This window comes from Calidris pugnax, unplaced genomic scaffold (assembly GCF_001431845.1).
Source record: "Calidris pugnax isolate Ruff unplaced genomic scaffold, ASM143184v1 scaffold103, whole genome shotgun sequence".
NCBI classification, from domain to species: Eukaryota; Metazoa; Chordata; class Aves; order Charadriiformes; family Scolopacidae; genus Calidris; species Calidris pugnax.
This window is the reverse complement of record NW_015090990.1, coordinates 4,360,320-4,375,818: the sequence shown is the minus strand read 5'-3', so window position 1 is coordinate 4,375,818 and position 15,499 is coordinate 4,360,320. Positions and strand designations below refer to the sequence as shown.

General features: G+C 36.9%; 1 protein-coding gene across 1 annotated transcript in view; it reads right to left on the bottom strand.

Annotated features, from left to right (window-relative positions):
- TANK (TRAF family member associated NFKB activator) overlaps positions 1-15,499 on the bottom strand; it is a 28,466-nt gene that overhangs the window by 11,404 nt on the left and 1,563 nt on the right. The window contains exons 3-6 of the mRNA XM_014954689.1: positions 12,495-12,641; positions 9,207-9,315; positions 8,249-8,361; positions 351-530 (exon numbers count right to left, since the gene is read on the bottom strand). Of these exons, the coding sequence (XP_014810175.1) occupies positions 351-530; positions 8,249-8,361; positions 9,207-9,315; positions 12,495-12,593 (501 nt within the window). The 5' untranslated portion in view covers positions 12,594-12,641. The remainder of the gene's footprint in view (positions 1-350; positions 531-8,248; positions 8,362-9,206; positions 9,316-12,494; positions 12,642-15,499) is intronic.

Genomic DNA, 15,499 nt, shown 5'->3' with positions numbered 1-15,499 from the left:
GGTTGCTATTCTGTAACAAAAATAGGGTGGCATAAAAAACTGAAAAAACTCAGTCTTGGTGAAAACTTCCAACTGAAAATTATAAAACGGAAATGCTGGAGTTTTCACAAATATGAAAATTTTAATGACATAATATAAAATGATTAACACACAGATCAGTCAATATGTATTTAATATTTTGGTGTTTCCTGTGTGCTTTATATACTTTAATGATTTCCTCGTAATTATATAATGCTGAAATTTAAGATCAATTTCTTAGAATAATTAGTATAAATATGTTTGAAACGTAATAATTTACAAATGTTTGGGTTTTTTTCATTTTATCTCAACCACTTGGTTTTTTATCTTACCTCCCTTTTATATGTTGGCACCTGTATACCCTTTTGTGCTTCATTTAAGTCTTTCAATTTGCTTTTCAGAGTTCTTATTTTATCTTCTTGGTTGGAAATAATAGATAAATACTTCCTTTCCTTTTGATTGCTTTTGTCTTCAAGTTGCTTCAACTTCATGCTCTCACTTTCTAACTGTTCCTAAAAAATAATTTTAGAAACATCAATACTACTAAGAGAACTGAGGCTTGTGGAATATCACTATTCAGCAGCCAGGAATAAATTAAGCTTTTGCAACATAAGTAAGGGCCACTCTCATTTATTAAATTATTATTTTTAAACTGTTAGTAAAGACCTTCTACCACTATACACAGACATAACTTACCATAGATGATTACTCAAAACAACTGTATGTTCTGAATTTATGAAAGTCATATTAGTGTTTATAAAAGATAAAGATACTCTCTTGGTCCACTCACTATATCATTGACATGAACATTTTACATACAATATATAAAAAATTTCATTAAACTGTAGACTGCCATGAGGTCACCCCTGAGCCTTCTCCAAACTGAATAAACCAAGTGACCTCAGCTGCTCGTTGTAAATCTTGCCCTCAAAGCCTTTCACCATCATGGTCACCCTCCTCCTCTGGACACCCTACATAGTCTGATGTCCTTCTTATAGCAAGGTGGCAAAAACCACACAGAGTTGTTCACGTGGGGCTGCACCAGTGCAGTGTAGAGTGGGAAAATCACATCCTTTGACCAGCTAGCTATGCTGTGCTTGATGCATCTCAGGACACAGTTGGCCCTTTTGACTGCCAGGGCACACTCTTGACTCATATCAACTTGCCATCAACCCAGATCTCTTTCTCCAGGCATGCTCTCCAGCCGCTTGTCCTCTAGTTTGTACGTATCACCAGGATTACATTGCAAATACTGAAATGCTATGAAGATTTGTGAAACAGAAAACAGTGGCTGGCACCACTTTAACTATCTATCTGGTAATTCATAGAATATTTATATATATGGGCTTTTTGGAGCAATGCAGAAGAATATAACAATGTGGGATTTTTGGTGGAATGAAGAAGAATATAACAATTTTTTTTCAGTATGCTCAAAGACAATCCTTGGATAATTTTCAACAACCTGTGGTTAAAAACTGTGGCTACGAAAACCTTCAATCTGTCAGTTTATGAAATCTATAGAAACACTGATCTTGAACTGAATCAAGTGTAACAAAAGGTGGCCTGAAGCTCCATGTCTGTCTCTGCCAGAGAAGTAAGCCCAAATGGTTAACTCTGTAAGAAGTAATGTTAAGTGAAATGCAGTGAGATAGTCCGCAGATAGGTAGGGCAAGGCGAAGAGAAAAGGAGGAGATAAGTGCTCTTTCAAGAACATTTGTTTTATTTACAAATGGGACCTAATTAGGGTGAGGTTGATGCATTTGGAGATTAGGTAGGTAGGGCTACTCTGCCAGACGTTGACAGCCATGTATGGCTGGGTCCAGAGCCCCTCTACAGAGACAGCACGTGGTTAAGCATGGATGTATGTATATGCAGCTGACACAACAGTTTAGCCTCAAGAAGCTATACTAGCTGGGTAAAAATCCCACAGAAAAATGGCTTTGAAGCCATCGGTTTTTTTTCTCTTTAGTTTCAATTGTGACTTTGAAGAGTAAACCTATAGTAAGAGCTTCAATGCAACCCTGGATTTGGGTGGTATCTCAGGGATTGAGATTAAGCCTCTTCTTCTTAGTAAACTGAACACATTGTCTAAAACCAGAATGTTTCTATCCCAGCAAAACTCCTCTCTCACCATCATCTGCAGATCTGACATATCCCATTCTTTCAGTCTTTGAATTTACATGGTATTTCTGCTTTAGGTGTTGCTAACTTCCTTAATCCTAACCTTTCTTCCATGTTTTGCACTTCTGGCATGTGGTGTGGGGAATACATGTAGAGTCCTAGGACAGACCATGAAACACTTTGTATACTCTTCTAGTGTGGAATCTGTATATATCATGGTAGATAAGAATTCAGGGAAGCAGATGAAAAACAAAAGAACAAATAGCAAAGGACAAAAAAAAGGAGAAAGATTTTTTGGTATAATTCTCGAAAAAACCAAACAAGACTGAAGATTTTAGGCTAAAGAACCCATACATCATCTATAACTGATGCTATAGCAGCTAGATTTCATTTTTTCAAATGGCACTAGAACACTAGAAAGAATTACAGTACTATGAGGCACTGAAAGTTCAAAGCAAGTTAAGGAAGTACCACCGTCATTGTAAACAATTTCTTCCTTATATCTAGTTTAACCATTCCATGGTAAAATTCCATTTCCTCTTTAAAAAAGCTAATGGGACACAGCTTCTCCTGTATTTTCCTTTGAAAATGATTTGCTGGAAATCCAAACACCTAGAAAAAAGCTTGTGTTGAACACAACACTTACCCTTGAAGAAAAACTCCATCTTAAGGACAGTAAAATAACTTTCACTGAGTCTGTGATACAGCATTGGTCTGCACACACATAATTAATCTGTTTGAGTCTATTACGGCTCCAAATAACACAGGGGCTTTCAAAAGCTTTCAGCAAACTGGGAGCACTGCATTAGTTTTATTTTTCCTACATTCTCCTTCAGGCAGCGAGGACAAGATTTAAGCAAGCAATGAGAAAAGCCACATAAGAACCAACGTGAGAAGAGCCATGCAACATGTTGCAATGAAGATGTATCAGTACATACAGATAGAAATCATTCTTGCGCACCATCAGGATATCACACCAGGAAACAGTAGAGAAACGATTACTTCTTTTGGGATCTTTCAATAATACAGCACTTCATAGCTTGATGATCTTAGTTTCTAATATTGACTGAGTTTGGGTGTTTACACATTTATAAACTGGCTGAAGTTTATACAGCTAATGCCACGACAAGTAAGTACGTCACATGGGTCATACCTGCTCAGTTAAGTACCTGGCCACACAATGGATATTTTAAGTATGCTGGTATTGGCAACCAACAAAGAGGTTACATCTGTATTATGAACATTATCTTTTCTTTTGGAGAGGCTTTATAGAATTAGAGGATAATTCAAGTTCGAAGGGACCTCAAGATTTCTCTAGCTCCTGATTAGGAGCAGGGTCAGTTATGTCTGATCAGGTTACTCAGTTGGTCTTGAATTCTCCAAGCATGGACATGGCACAGCCTTTCCAGGCAACTTTTTCCAATGCCTGGCTGTCCTCATAGTGAAAAGTTTTCCCTTATGTCCAATCTGAACCTTTAATGTTTCAGCTGCCCTTTATCTCTCATCCTCTTGCCATGCACCACCGTTAAGAGCCTGGCTCTATCTGCCTGATCACCTCAATGTAGGTATCCAAAAGCTATTAGCTTCCACTAAAGCCTTCTCTTCTCCAGGCTGGACAAGTCCAGCTTCTGCAGCTTTTTCTCATGGTGTAGGTACTCAAGTCCCCAACCATCTCAGTGGGGCTTCTGCTGGAATCACTCTAGTTTATCAATATCCTTCCTGTACTGGATGCCCCCAAACTGAGCATAGTAATTCCAGATGCAGACCAATGAATGCTGAAAAGAGAGAGATCCTCGCTTCCTTGGCTGTGCTCCTGTTAATATAGCCCAGGAAGCTGTTGCCCTTCTTTTCTGCAAGGACACACTGCTGGCTCTTGTTCAGCTTGCTGTGTAACAAGACCCCATCTCCTTTCCAGCAGAGCTGCTCCACAGCCAGTCAGTCCCCAGACTGTACTGCTGCAAAGACAGGTCCTTTTATTGCTCCCCAAAGTGTACTATAATGGTGTGTTTCAGTGGCTTCCTAGAATAAACAGTCAGATGGTTTAAAGGAAAAACAGTGTTCAGCTGATGAACTACTATAAGTGGTCTCAGGGAATACTAACTGTAAATTTTAACAGTTTAACCAAAACCTCTTTATTATTGGGTAGAGACAGCTTAAGCAGATGAAGCAACAAGAGAAAGGCTATTGATACCAGAATTTCTTGTATCGGGTAGCAGGACCTAACTAATCCTACTGAATACATTATACTAGCAGCAAAGAACAGCTAAATGCATAAAATTGTCAGCTACCATAAAATCATGAAGTACAGCTTTCTTTGCAAACACAGGAAACAAAGTGACACTACAGAAGCTGGTACTGACTGGAGCACACAACTCTACAAGACCACTGCAGTAGCTGCTCTTGGTTACTTAAATATTTCAGCACCATAATTTTAAGCACAAAATGACTACCATCTGCCATTCCTCTGCTTATGTCCTGCACAAAAAAAAAGACCTAAACATTTATTGCAGGCTGAACAGTTTCATACACCATATACATCATTCATTCCTGACACACAGCCTCCTCTCCTTTTTCACAGCGTAAGAAGTTCTGATCAACAAACTCCACAGAGTGTTTAATGCTGAGGTTCTTGACCTAGGAAAATAACCCATGAGCATGTTTTCCTGTCACAGGTATTGACTTTAGCTTCATGTTTTATGAAATTTACAGGGATTCTGATGTCTGACTCTACTAGAAACAGCATGCAGAGAAGCTTTACTTGACATTGTGTAATGTCACTTACTAAGGTTTTCTGTTTGCTGGGCAGATTTGGCTCTGAAACAGTAACTGGATCTTCCTAGTTAGTGAAGTTTAGCTAGGCTGTACTCAAAAACAGGCAGCAATTTAGGTCCATTTGGTCTCCTCAAGCAGAGGGACTGAAAAAATCTGGTAATATTGTATTTAATTTGGTACTGACCACCGAGCCAATCTGGTCCACTCAGCTCTTTCAGTGAAGATGAATGTAAACAAAAAAAAAATAAATTTATTACGCACTGGCAACAGAATTTGACAACAGCAGGTAAAATACACAAGTATGGTCACTGACTAGAAAACACAGAAAAGCTAACCTTTCCCTCATTTTAAATCTCTGAAATTTAAGCTCTAATCATGCACCTATTACAGTTGATTCAGGATTTCTGTTAGCTTTAATGGAGGACAGAACATGGTCCACTGAGAAATCCCATTGGACTTAGCAAAAGACAGTTTCAATAGGTATCAATAAATCCAGGCACCTCCAGCCACAGAAAAGAGTCTGAGTTTCAAGGAAGGACAGGAAGAAACAGCAACATTTTAACTTAAAGATTGTAATCATAATTTATCATCTGGAACTGTACATTTTACAAGCCTGAAATTTTTGGTGAAGAAGTAGAATAAAGCACTTAATGCAGTAGTGGACAATGGCTGTAGACATAATTTATTTCATTTAGAGCAGAATGTGGATAGAATATGATTAGAAAAATACAGGCTTCCAAATAGAATATTGGAGCTTCCAAATTTCATTAGCTGAAAAAGCCAAAACTTTATTGAATTAGATGCAAGACACTGTCACTATACTGGGTCAGTGACAGGACGATGGATTTTTGGTCTAACAAATGTCAAAATGTGATGTCTAGGAAAGAGTAAAAGAAAACAGGAGGCATTCAGGATACATCTTTTAATAAATTTCGAGACCTTCTTAGTAATAGTTTCTATGTATTTATTAACTCTCAACAGATTTCTCTTTCATGAAGTTGTCCAATTTTCCACTGGTTGACTACCTGCCCTGTGAAGAATCGTCTCCTTTTGCTTTCTTCTTTTTGAATATGGCACACCTTTATTTTTTTTTTTCCTTCTTCACTTTTACTTCATTTATTCAGAAAGATAGACAAGTGGGAACTCTTAGGTTAACTTGGTGTGGTCCTGGTGATTTGCTACTGTTCATTTTCCCCAACTTGTTCCATACATTCATTCCATCTTTTTATCCATCAAAAGTTCTTCATTTAAAAAATGCAAAAAGCAGCAGCTGCCACAAAAACATATCACACTACAATTAATTTTCCATCATCTTCACCGGGAAGTTGGGACTATATGGTTCTCCTCTTCCAAGTTTATTAAATAAAATGAGAACTTCTGTACAGAGACTGCTGCATATGTCCACCCAGAGCCAGCCCATCAATGGCATGGCCAAGACACAGCCAGAGCTAATAGAAGCATGCATACCTCTGCTGTGCTGTCTGGACATCTTTGTATCACTCTTGCCAGGTTAGTGGAAGCTTACTAGGCACAACACCAAATATTAGTGTCCTCCTTATATTGGAAGGATAGTGCAAAGATACCCACATGCCTCTGCAGAAGCCAGCCTTGAGCCAGGCAAACTTTTTCCTCGAGGTCCATGCTCTCAACACTTAGAGAGCTACTACATTCCCAATAACAGGAACATAAATACTCTGAGTCAACCTGACTTTGCATGGGTTTAGATCAATAGAGATCTGAAAAGACCCTAATTGTGTAGCACTATGCCTGGGTTTAAATGCAGACAGACTGTATAGTTGACTCTGCACGGAGTTATATCCAAAATATTTCGGTTCATGGCACAGATGAAACAAAACCCATATGAAACTACCTACTGCTGAGAAATAATTGCAATAACTGACTACAAAAAAAGAAAAAAAAAGTGCAGATAAAGACAAATAACTTACATTCCATTAAGAAAATAGCCCCTGAAATGATTCCAGCTTCTCATGCATTGTCTGTAATCTTCTGTACAGATCACATAATTTCTCAATGTTTCCCCATGAGAACAGCAGAAAACACAGCTTCCTTTCTCCTACTCATTATAAGACTGAGTTACTTAAAACTATTGTCCTTGAGCAAGTATTCAGAAACAAGGTATGACTTGGTCAGGTCTCCATGTGCAACCGTAAGACATAATTTTTATCCAACTCAAGACAGAGAAATGCAAAAATATATAAAGATGTTCCATCAAAGAATTAACCCTTCATCTATGTTGTATTCCAAATAAATGCAAAGATTAGGAAAGAAATGACATCTTGTGATTACAGATTCTAGTGTAGAAAAGTTATATGAAGACTTTTTTTAAATAAAAATGAAGTGTATATAAATCTTTGGTAACAGTATGCTTCAAATGTTTCCAAAGGCTTAGTCTCAAATGAGATTCCTTCAAGATAATTAAGCAACAGTAATCCAGTGAAATTATTTTTAAATTAACAGTTCTGATTAAAAACACATTTCTCAGAATTTAGCATAATTAAACTTGTTTATAGCTCAGGTTTAGGAAACACGTCCTGAAATTAAGTCTTTCTAAACACAATGCCTGATTTCATATAAGGGTTGTCTTATGACCCTTACAGGCTCAGTGCTATGGAGATTCATATTAAAAATTAAAAATTAAGAGATTTTATGTTACAAGACAGTTCTCAAAAAACATTGTATGATGACTTAGGATAAGAACAATGCAACTTTGTGCGTCTCTGTCACTGTCTTTGCTCAATATGCAAAATCCATTCAAGCATTTCCCACTTATTCTGCACTATTACTTTATCCTTATTCCTGTGATTCTCAACAGGCTGTAGTGAAAATCTTGGTGTTACTTCAGCCAAGAGGGGCAGAAGAGACATTGCATTAAAACTGGCTATTTGAAAAAGCAAACAAGTCATCAGTGTCTCCAGACTCTATCACTTTTTGAGTGCAGGTTCTCCATTTCTTGCAAAAATACACAGAGCGGTTGCAATATGAAAAGCTCTCATGAGAGAAAGAGAAAACCCCTTCTTGACCACTGGTTTTAGCAGGTTAAGAAATAAATGAGCAAGTAAGTTCCTACTTTATAATTAAAACTACTCTGGGGACTTCAATGGCCAAAGAGCAATTGTACTGGGAAGGATCAAAGATAGATGCATTGTTCACCTAAGTACTTCAGTGGCACAACACTCAATGCACGTCAGGTGAGGATCTTGATTAGAAGAAGTGCAGTTCAAAGGCACCAGTAAAAATGCCACTTATCTCTTTAGGTTCTCAGTATAATCACAGCACAAATGTGTTCTTATGTTAAAGATACTGCAAATGACCATACCTTTAAGAGTTTTTCCCTTTGCTTTGCTATGTTCAGTTTTTCAGAGAGCTGGCTGAAAGGCAAGTTGGAGGTTTCAATGTCTTCATGCATCAGAATGTAGGGATGTGCATTACCTTAAAAAAAAAAAAAAAAAGACAGCTGATTGTCACTGTTTTTCCCTAGCCAGCTTCTAAGTAGAAGCAAAATTAAAAGAAGCTAGGCTTATATTAACTTCTTTATTTTCTTTGAGCAAGTCTTCATATTAAACAACCAAGAGAAGCCCAATTCTGCGCTTAGAGACAATGGAAGACTAAGCCAGCAATAAAGAATGTACATATACTCTTAAAAATAAAAGCCAACCACTTTGCTAGTATTTATGAAAACCAGGAGTGTTAGGCTAGTGTGAATAAATATTTAATGAGCATGGCAGATTAACACATGGTTACTTTGACTCTTTTCTCTTATTTGTGTAATACAGACAAACAGTGGAAAATTATCCATCAATGACTATTTGATTTGAAAGAGATTTACCTGTTTATAAAGCTTTGGTTATCCAATACGATAAGCATCACAAGACTCATATAACATAAAATACATATAAGCATGGCATTCACCTCTAGAACAACCTGAGCTAAGCTTATTAACAGATAATTGTAAAGTTAATATGTAATGATTGTAGTTTTAATTCTAGTGAATGATTCGAACCCATATTTCCATAACTTTTATTGGCTTCAGTGTAAGCAGGTTCTACATCTAAAGAAAATCTCACCATTTCTTGAAGAGGATAAAGAGAGACCTCAGAAGTGTTGCATTTTATAAATAGATTTTGAAACTGCACATTTGTGTTAACTCTCACGTTCACAGAAAAGTATGATACTGCCTTGAGAGATGTATATTGTAAAAACTGAAGCAACAGTCAGAACTATTCATCAATGCAACACAGCATAAAAAGAAATAATGTGCAAATTGGAGTACATACCTCTATTAGCATTCAGAGCAGCTAACTGCGATTTCAGTTTTGCAATAATGCTGTTTTGAAGCTCTATCTTTTCCTGCTGTTCACGTATTTGCTGCATGTAGTTTTCTGTCTGTAAATACAATATAATTAGCATTAATCTTATTCTGTTTTGACTAGGGGTCTCCTATTTGGCATTTAAAAAGCAGCTCTGATTTTTAAAGATAATTATAGTTGTGGACCTCTGTGTGAAAACCCAACCACAATCACCTTTGGCAAGTCCATATTTTTGAGACCGCCCTGATTAGAAAAAGTATTATAGGAAATAATTTCTGATTTTCAGTAACTGTTTCAACTGTGACAGTTTTAAAGGATAGGATAACTTTTAAGTATAGGATTCTTCATTTATAGGCATAGAATACATCAGGTTTAAAATTAGAATTTTAGTATACTTCAGAATGCTGGTCAGTTAGTTTATCTATAGAAAGAAGTAACTTTCTTCTGCCGTATTTTCTAACAAATAAACAATACAAATACAGGCTTTCAAAAAGATACATTTTAAATGGAAAACAACAACATTGCTGATTCCATACAACAGATATTCTGTAAATAAGTTTAATTGCCTATAAACAGAGTTTTGCCTGTTCCTTTGAGTGTAGTAGACTATAGGGGGGGAAGCAAGGAAGCAGCCCCATTCTTCTAGCAATACTCCATCTCATCCTATAAATAGGCCATACAGAGCCTATTAAGACTGCTCACATTTCGAAGTGTATAAATATTGTTAGATAGCAGGTTAATTGAACAAATGGTCTGGTGGCAGAAAGGTGCTAATACTCAAAACCTATTATTTCATTAGCACATGCCTAATGTTGCAGTTACGGTAGTGCTAAAAACAAGCAAGAAAACTTGGGAAGTCCCAGCAAAGAAACTCAGAGAAATGCAGTGAATTTTTCTGAAATTAAGAATATGTTTATTACTGAACAAGTCACGACCTGGAAAAAGACTAGGCATTGTTTTCATGTCCATTCATAGTTTATCCACACTGCTATCTAGTTATCAAATCTCAGATTTAAATTCCACACCCTACTATTGCCCAATGTCTTTTGTCTGTAAAGCAGGCAGGAAAAAATCAACAAGCAAAATTTATTTTTAAAGACCAGGTAGTAGTTGTACTATGAGAGTTTATTAAAAAAAAAAAAAAAAGAGTGATCAAAGAGCAGTACACTCCAGCAGCTATAAGAGACCTCATGAAGCAGAAAAATCACTGAGAACCAAATTGAAAATGTACAACAGCAATGTCTTGTCAACACTTCTGTACAGAGCACAGACATGACAGCTAAAACAGACAGAAGAGAAGATGCTTTTGACAGCCAGTGTGCACAAATTATTCCTTGAGTCAGATGGCAGCAACAAGTTACCAACTAGAAGATCTGCATGACAACCAACCATCCATCTGTATCAAACACCATCTGGCTGAGATGACTCTGGCTTCTGTGTGCTTGACATGGCTCCCAGCTCTAGAGACTGGCAAAACAAGTGGCCTATCGGTAACTTAAGTAGTAAACTGTTAACAACAGAATGATGGACAATCCAACAATGTGTGAAGGCCGCACAATGAACAGAGGAAGTTAGTAGAGTAAAGCACCGTACAAAGGTCATTCAAAAACCAGGAGTTTGGTTAAAAAACCTGAAAAACAACACAAACAAAAAGAAAAACCACCCTCAACTAATTATAGCATCAACTCTTCTTGAAAAAATACTTTTTTTCTCTTTTGAAGTCATGAAATTCAACTACCGAAAGTTCGGCTAGGACAAAGATTTGAACTGGTGGTAAACCTTTATGAAAAGCTTTCGGTTTTCATTTCTGAACCAGAGAAAATGCAAAGAGAAATCTTGCAAGCATTAGTTCACTAATCACTTAACACTGATGATCTCACACACTTCTCTGGTTTTCTTTCATAGCCTTTAGAAAGGCTATCTGACCTTGCACCTGATGCCTTGTTTCTTGGACAGAACTTTCTTCTATGTACTGTTAGATGACCCAGGAGCATTAACGTGACCTGTTTTCCTTCAAATAACTAACTTTTCATCTTAAGAGACAGAATTTCAAAGATTCCCAAACATTTTAAAATGTGTTGCCTTTTGTTAAGCTAGTTGCAATTTCAGCACAAAATGTCTTGACATGCTACTTGTGCTTGTTAAGTACAGAAAAAGCTACAGATTTGCCCCAGCACTGCTGCAACAGACTAGGAATGGAGACTGACTGCACAGTGGGTGATGGCAGACATGACTGACTTGGTATCTGTTCTGCAATGCCTTGGCTAGTTTATTTTGCCATGCAAAGGTATGGCAGGATTGTGCCCAGATATCAGGATATTCTCTACTAGACCTTTCCCTGCTCCCAATTCTACTATTGCTTCCATAACTTGACACTGAGTAGGGTTTATCTGCCCCTGAACGAAGTCCCAGCCTACCACCTCTATGGAAGCATCAGAATGTCCTGTAACATCAAAAGCATTCAAGCCTTCCTATAACAGAGGTTTCAGTTGCCGGGCAGAATATTCATGATAAAACTAGTATTACAAACCTCAAAAATGATAGCTTTGCAATATGCTGGCACACATGATGAGAAGTCCTAGAGGAGTTTTGCCTGAAGTACTGTTTTCTATAACACACTAAGTAAAAATTCAAAGGTGCTCCTTACTATCAGATTGCCTTCAGAATCTTTCTGTTAATTCATAATTAAAGAATAGTTGTATAGATGATTATTTTTTTTAAAATCAACACTTATTCTTTAAGTTTGCTGTAAATGTTTCAACACACAAACTCATCCTAATAGCTTGCACAGTACTTAATATATTAGTCTTTAAATTTTACATCAAGTAAACCAGTAATTCATGTGGCATATCTTCCTGGTAACACAAAAATTATCAAAGCTACTAATATAAATAATTTTAAAAGTATTTTTTAATAAAACAAATTACATATCAGAAGGTACTTCATTAAGGCTAAATTCTATCTACAACTTTGCTTTTTACATTAGAAGACTTCATTAATCCTCCAAACCAGACACCACTTTTTTCACCTTTAAAACTAAAAAAAATTGCAGGGTGAAAACCTGAAAACCACCTACCACATTGACAGCCTAATGAGTTGCTCTGTAGCGTACTGGCCTGGTTTCATAATGGCAATTTCTAACTTTAATAGACGCACTGAAATGCGCATAGCTAAAGTGAAACTGAAATCTACGTATACTACAGTCCTCCACGGGAAGGATGGCTTTAAAGACATGATTCAGAACCCAACACCTACCTTTTGCTGTAGTTCTTTCACAGCGTAGTCCCTATCCATGCATGCTTGTCGATAGGCTTCGTAAGCTTTGTTAAGCTGCTCTCCAATGTTTTTGTCCATAATTCCCAATGTTGTTTCATCACTGAAAAGATGGTCAAGTTAACAGACCTGAAAAGTAATCAGAAGGAAAAAGAGAAAATGCTAAGAAACAGAAGTTTGCAACTGAAAACATATATAACGACTTGTATTAACATCAGATTCAACTAATATGTGCAGTATGTTCGAGCATTAACTCATAATAGTTTAAACTATAGCTCTGCTCACCTTAACGTTTAATTTTATGTTCAGGTTTCAACAAAAGCCAAACAAAACCAGGTTAACTCTGAATTAAATTTTGGATGTACAGAATGTGTAAATGTATGTGTAGTTACACTGTTTGAGGGCTGAGACTTACAATTAGTGCAGATCACCAGTTACCCGATTTTATGATGTTTCCAACAGTTTAATGTTTACTGCATTGTGAAATAACAGCATTAAAAAAAATGAAATAAATCTCAGCTTTTGGCATTAAGCAATAAAAAGATAAAAGCTCAATAACATTAGATCACATGGACCTGTCCTGTTCTATGCCATATTTGAAAATGGCAACACAAGCAACACTACAAGGTGAATTAAAACATCTTTTATCTAAAAATCAGCAACACCACCCAGTAAGAATTAGTAAGACTCAGACCTCTACACACAATATGGTATCAACTTTTTATATTTTGTGAACAATTTCAATAACAATTCTGAAATTACAGCTCATGAACTTTGACACATAAGAATACAGCACTATTAATCATCACAGACTTCAATTTCAAGACAGTGAAATTTGCAAACACAGGTCCTTTGCTTCTATAGTAATATATGACATGAATTTTAAAATAAAAATTTATCATAATGGATAAGCCAAGCAAGAAGAGTATGAGGATGACTTGTCTTGGCCTCTAGTCAAAATTCTAAGGATTGCAGCTTGAGCTTTTGTTCATTTTCTTGCTCTTGAATATCTTCCATATCATAGAGCCTGAATACAGAAACACAGTTCAACTTTCCTAGAAGGTGCAACAGACTGCTGTATGAATGTCACACCTTTTTGTTCTGCAAACTTTATTTTAAAGATGAGCACATATTGCAAGAGCAATTGTATCTCAACTCCAGCATGGCTGTACTTTATTACTAGAAAAGTGAATTCCTTATCAGCTTGGAATCATTTGGGGATCCTTTGATGTAACAAGTATTACTGAAATCCAAGTTTATAGATTTTGTGTAAAATGCCTACGTTGTTTCATACGAAAGGTTTTTGTATTTATTTTTTTTTCTCTAAACACCAGTTCAGCAGTTCATAATCTCAGGACCACGTGTACTGCCTCAAAGCCCTGTTAGTAACACAGGCTACTTCATCCACCCTTTTCCTCCCCCAAAGAGTATCCCTCTACTAACTGGAATATTCATTCTAATACCTGGGCTACATCTTTAAATAAATGGGTAGGCTTTTTTACAATTTCAAATGAAGGACTGTTTTACATAGTTCAATGAATAAATTCAGATATTACAGCTGACTGCAGGTGTGGGTACTAAACTGCAGAAGGGTATTGTTATGGCTGAAAGTGATTGAAAGTGTGCTCTCACATTCTCTAAAAACTTGCACAGTTTGCATTGATGTTGATTTTGTATTTTACTGGAATTCTCCAGAGACACTAGTAACAATTTACCTAGTAAATGGCAGCATCTTGTACGTATAAAAGGTAACTTCAAAAAATGAGTGCAATGGAATTTAAAAGACTATGTTCAGCTTCTAATAGAGGGAATGGGGTTCAGTTCCATAGGACTCACAGTTTGTAGAAAATGAAGGCGACTTCATTCATGCAAATTCAAATCTCAATTTGAAAAACAGTATTTAAAATTTATACCTAACTTCCAGCCTTTTGTTTACCAATTGATTGAACCTGAGAGTATTAACTGAGAGTTGTGCTCTTATCTGTGCTGTTGGTATCAAAAGTAATTGATGTAACAGGCAGAATAGCAGCACTGCACCTGATTTTCTACTTCGTAGGGAAAACCAAGAAGAACGGTAGCTAATTTACTGGTAGCTCCCTAAAATCTAGACCCCATGCAGTAAAAAAAGGGCAATAATAGTTATTACTAGTGACACTTTAAGATGGAACTGTAACCAGAAGATTGGTCCTATATTTTCCCATACCCTAGACACTAATTTCTGCTTCCACCTCACCCTTTCCTTTCTTCCAGCACAAGCAGCTTACTGTAAACTGTATCAGCAAACCAATCCAGCTTAAATCCAAATGCTAAAGATATTTTTGCTGTGTTAGTTTTAATGTGTATCAGCTCCACAGACCACTTCAAATGGCATGATAAGACAAGGAAGCCAGCACAGGAGTAGAAAACATCAGCAAGAGGCTGACAGAACTTCTGTGTTCAATGGCTTTAAAAATGTAACATGAAGTCAGGGTTATGCAATGGTGATGTAAGTCTGCACTGCCACAGACATGGATACTCCTGCCTTCGCCCATCTCTGGCCACAAATTTTTGCTACTTGCTTGTATCAGTATTAGCACTTCTATGCTATGCAGTTGAGTGCGCCGAAGTAGCTCCCTAGTTCCTCAAAAAAGCAACAACAAACCCCCTAAAAAAAAACCAACCCCAAAATTTAAATGGCAGCTAGCTGACTGCAAGCCTGCTGGAGCACTACTACCAACACAAGGAGGCAGTGGGAACATAAGACTAACCGTGGGTAGGACTGCAGCAGTCTAGATTTAGATTGGATTAAACTACTCTGTAGTCACACCCTGAGCTGCCTGCTGCTGGAATAAATAACTGCTTCTTATGTTATCTATCTCATATCCAGAATTCCTTGCAGTTAGAAAAACTGGCTCCTTCTTCTGCTTCTCTTTCATATGCATCAATATTTATCAGGGAATTTGCCAACTGTTCCTTGTCATTTACCCTGCTCCCTACATCCAGTTAGA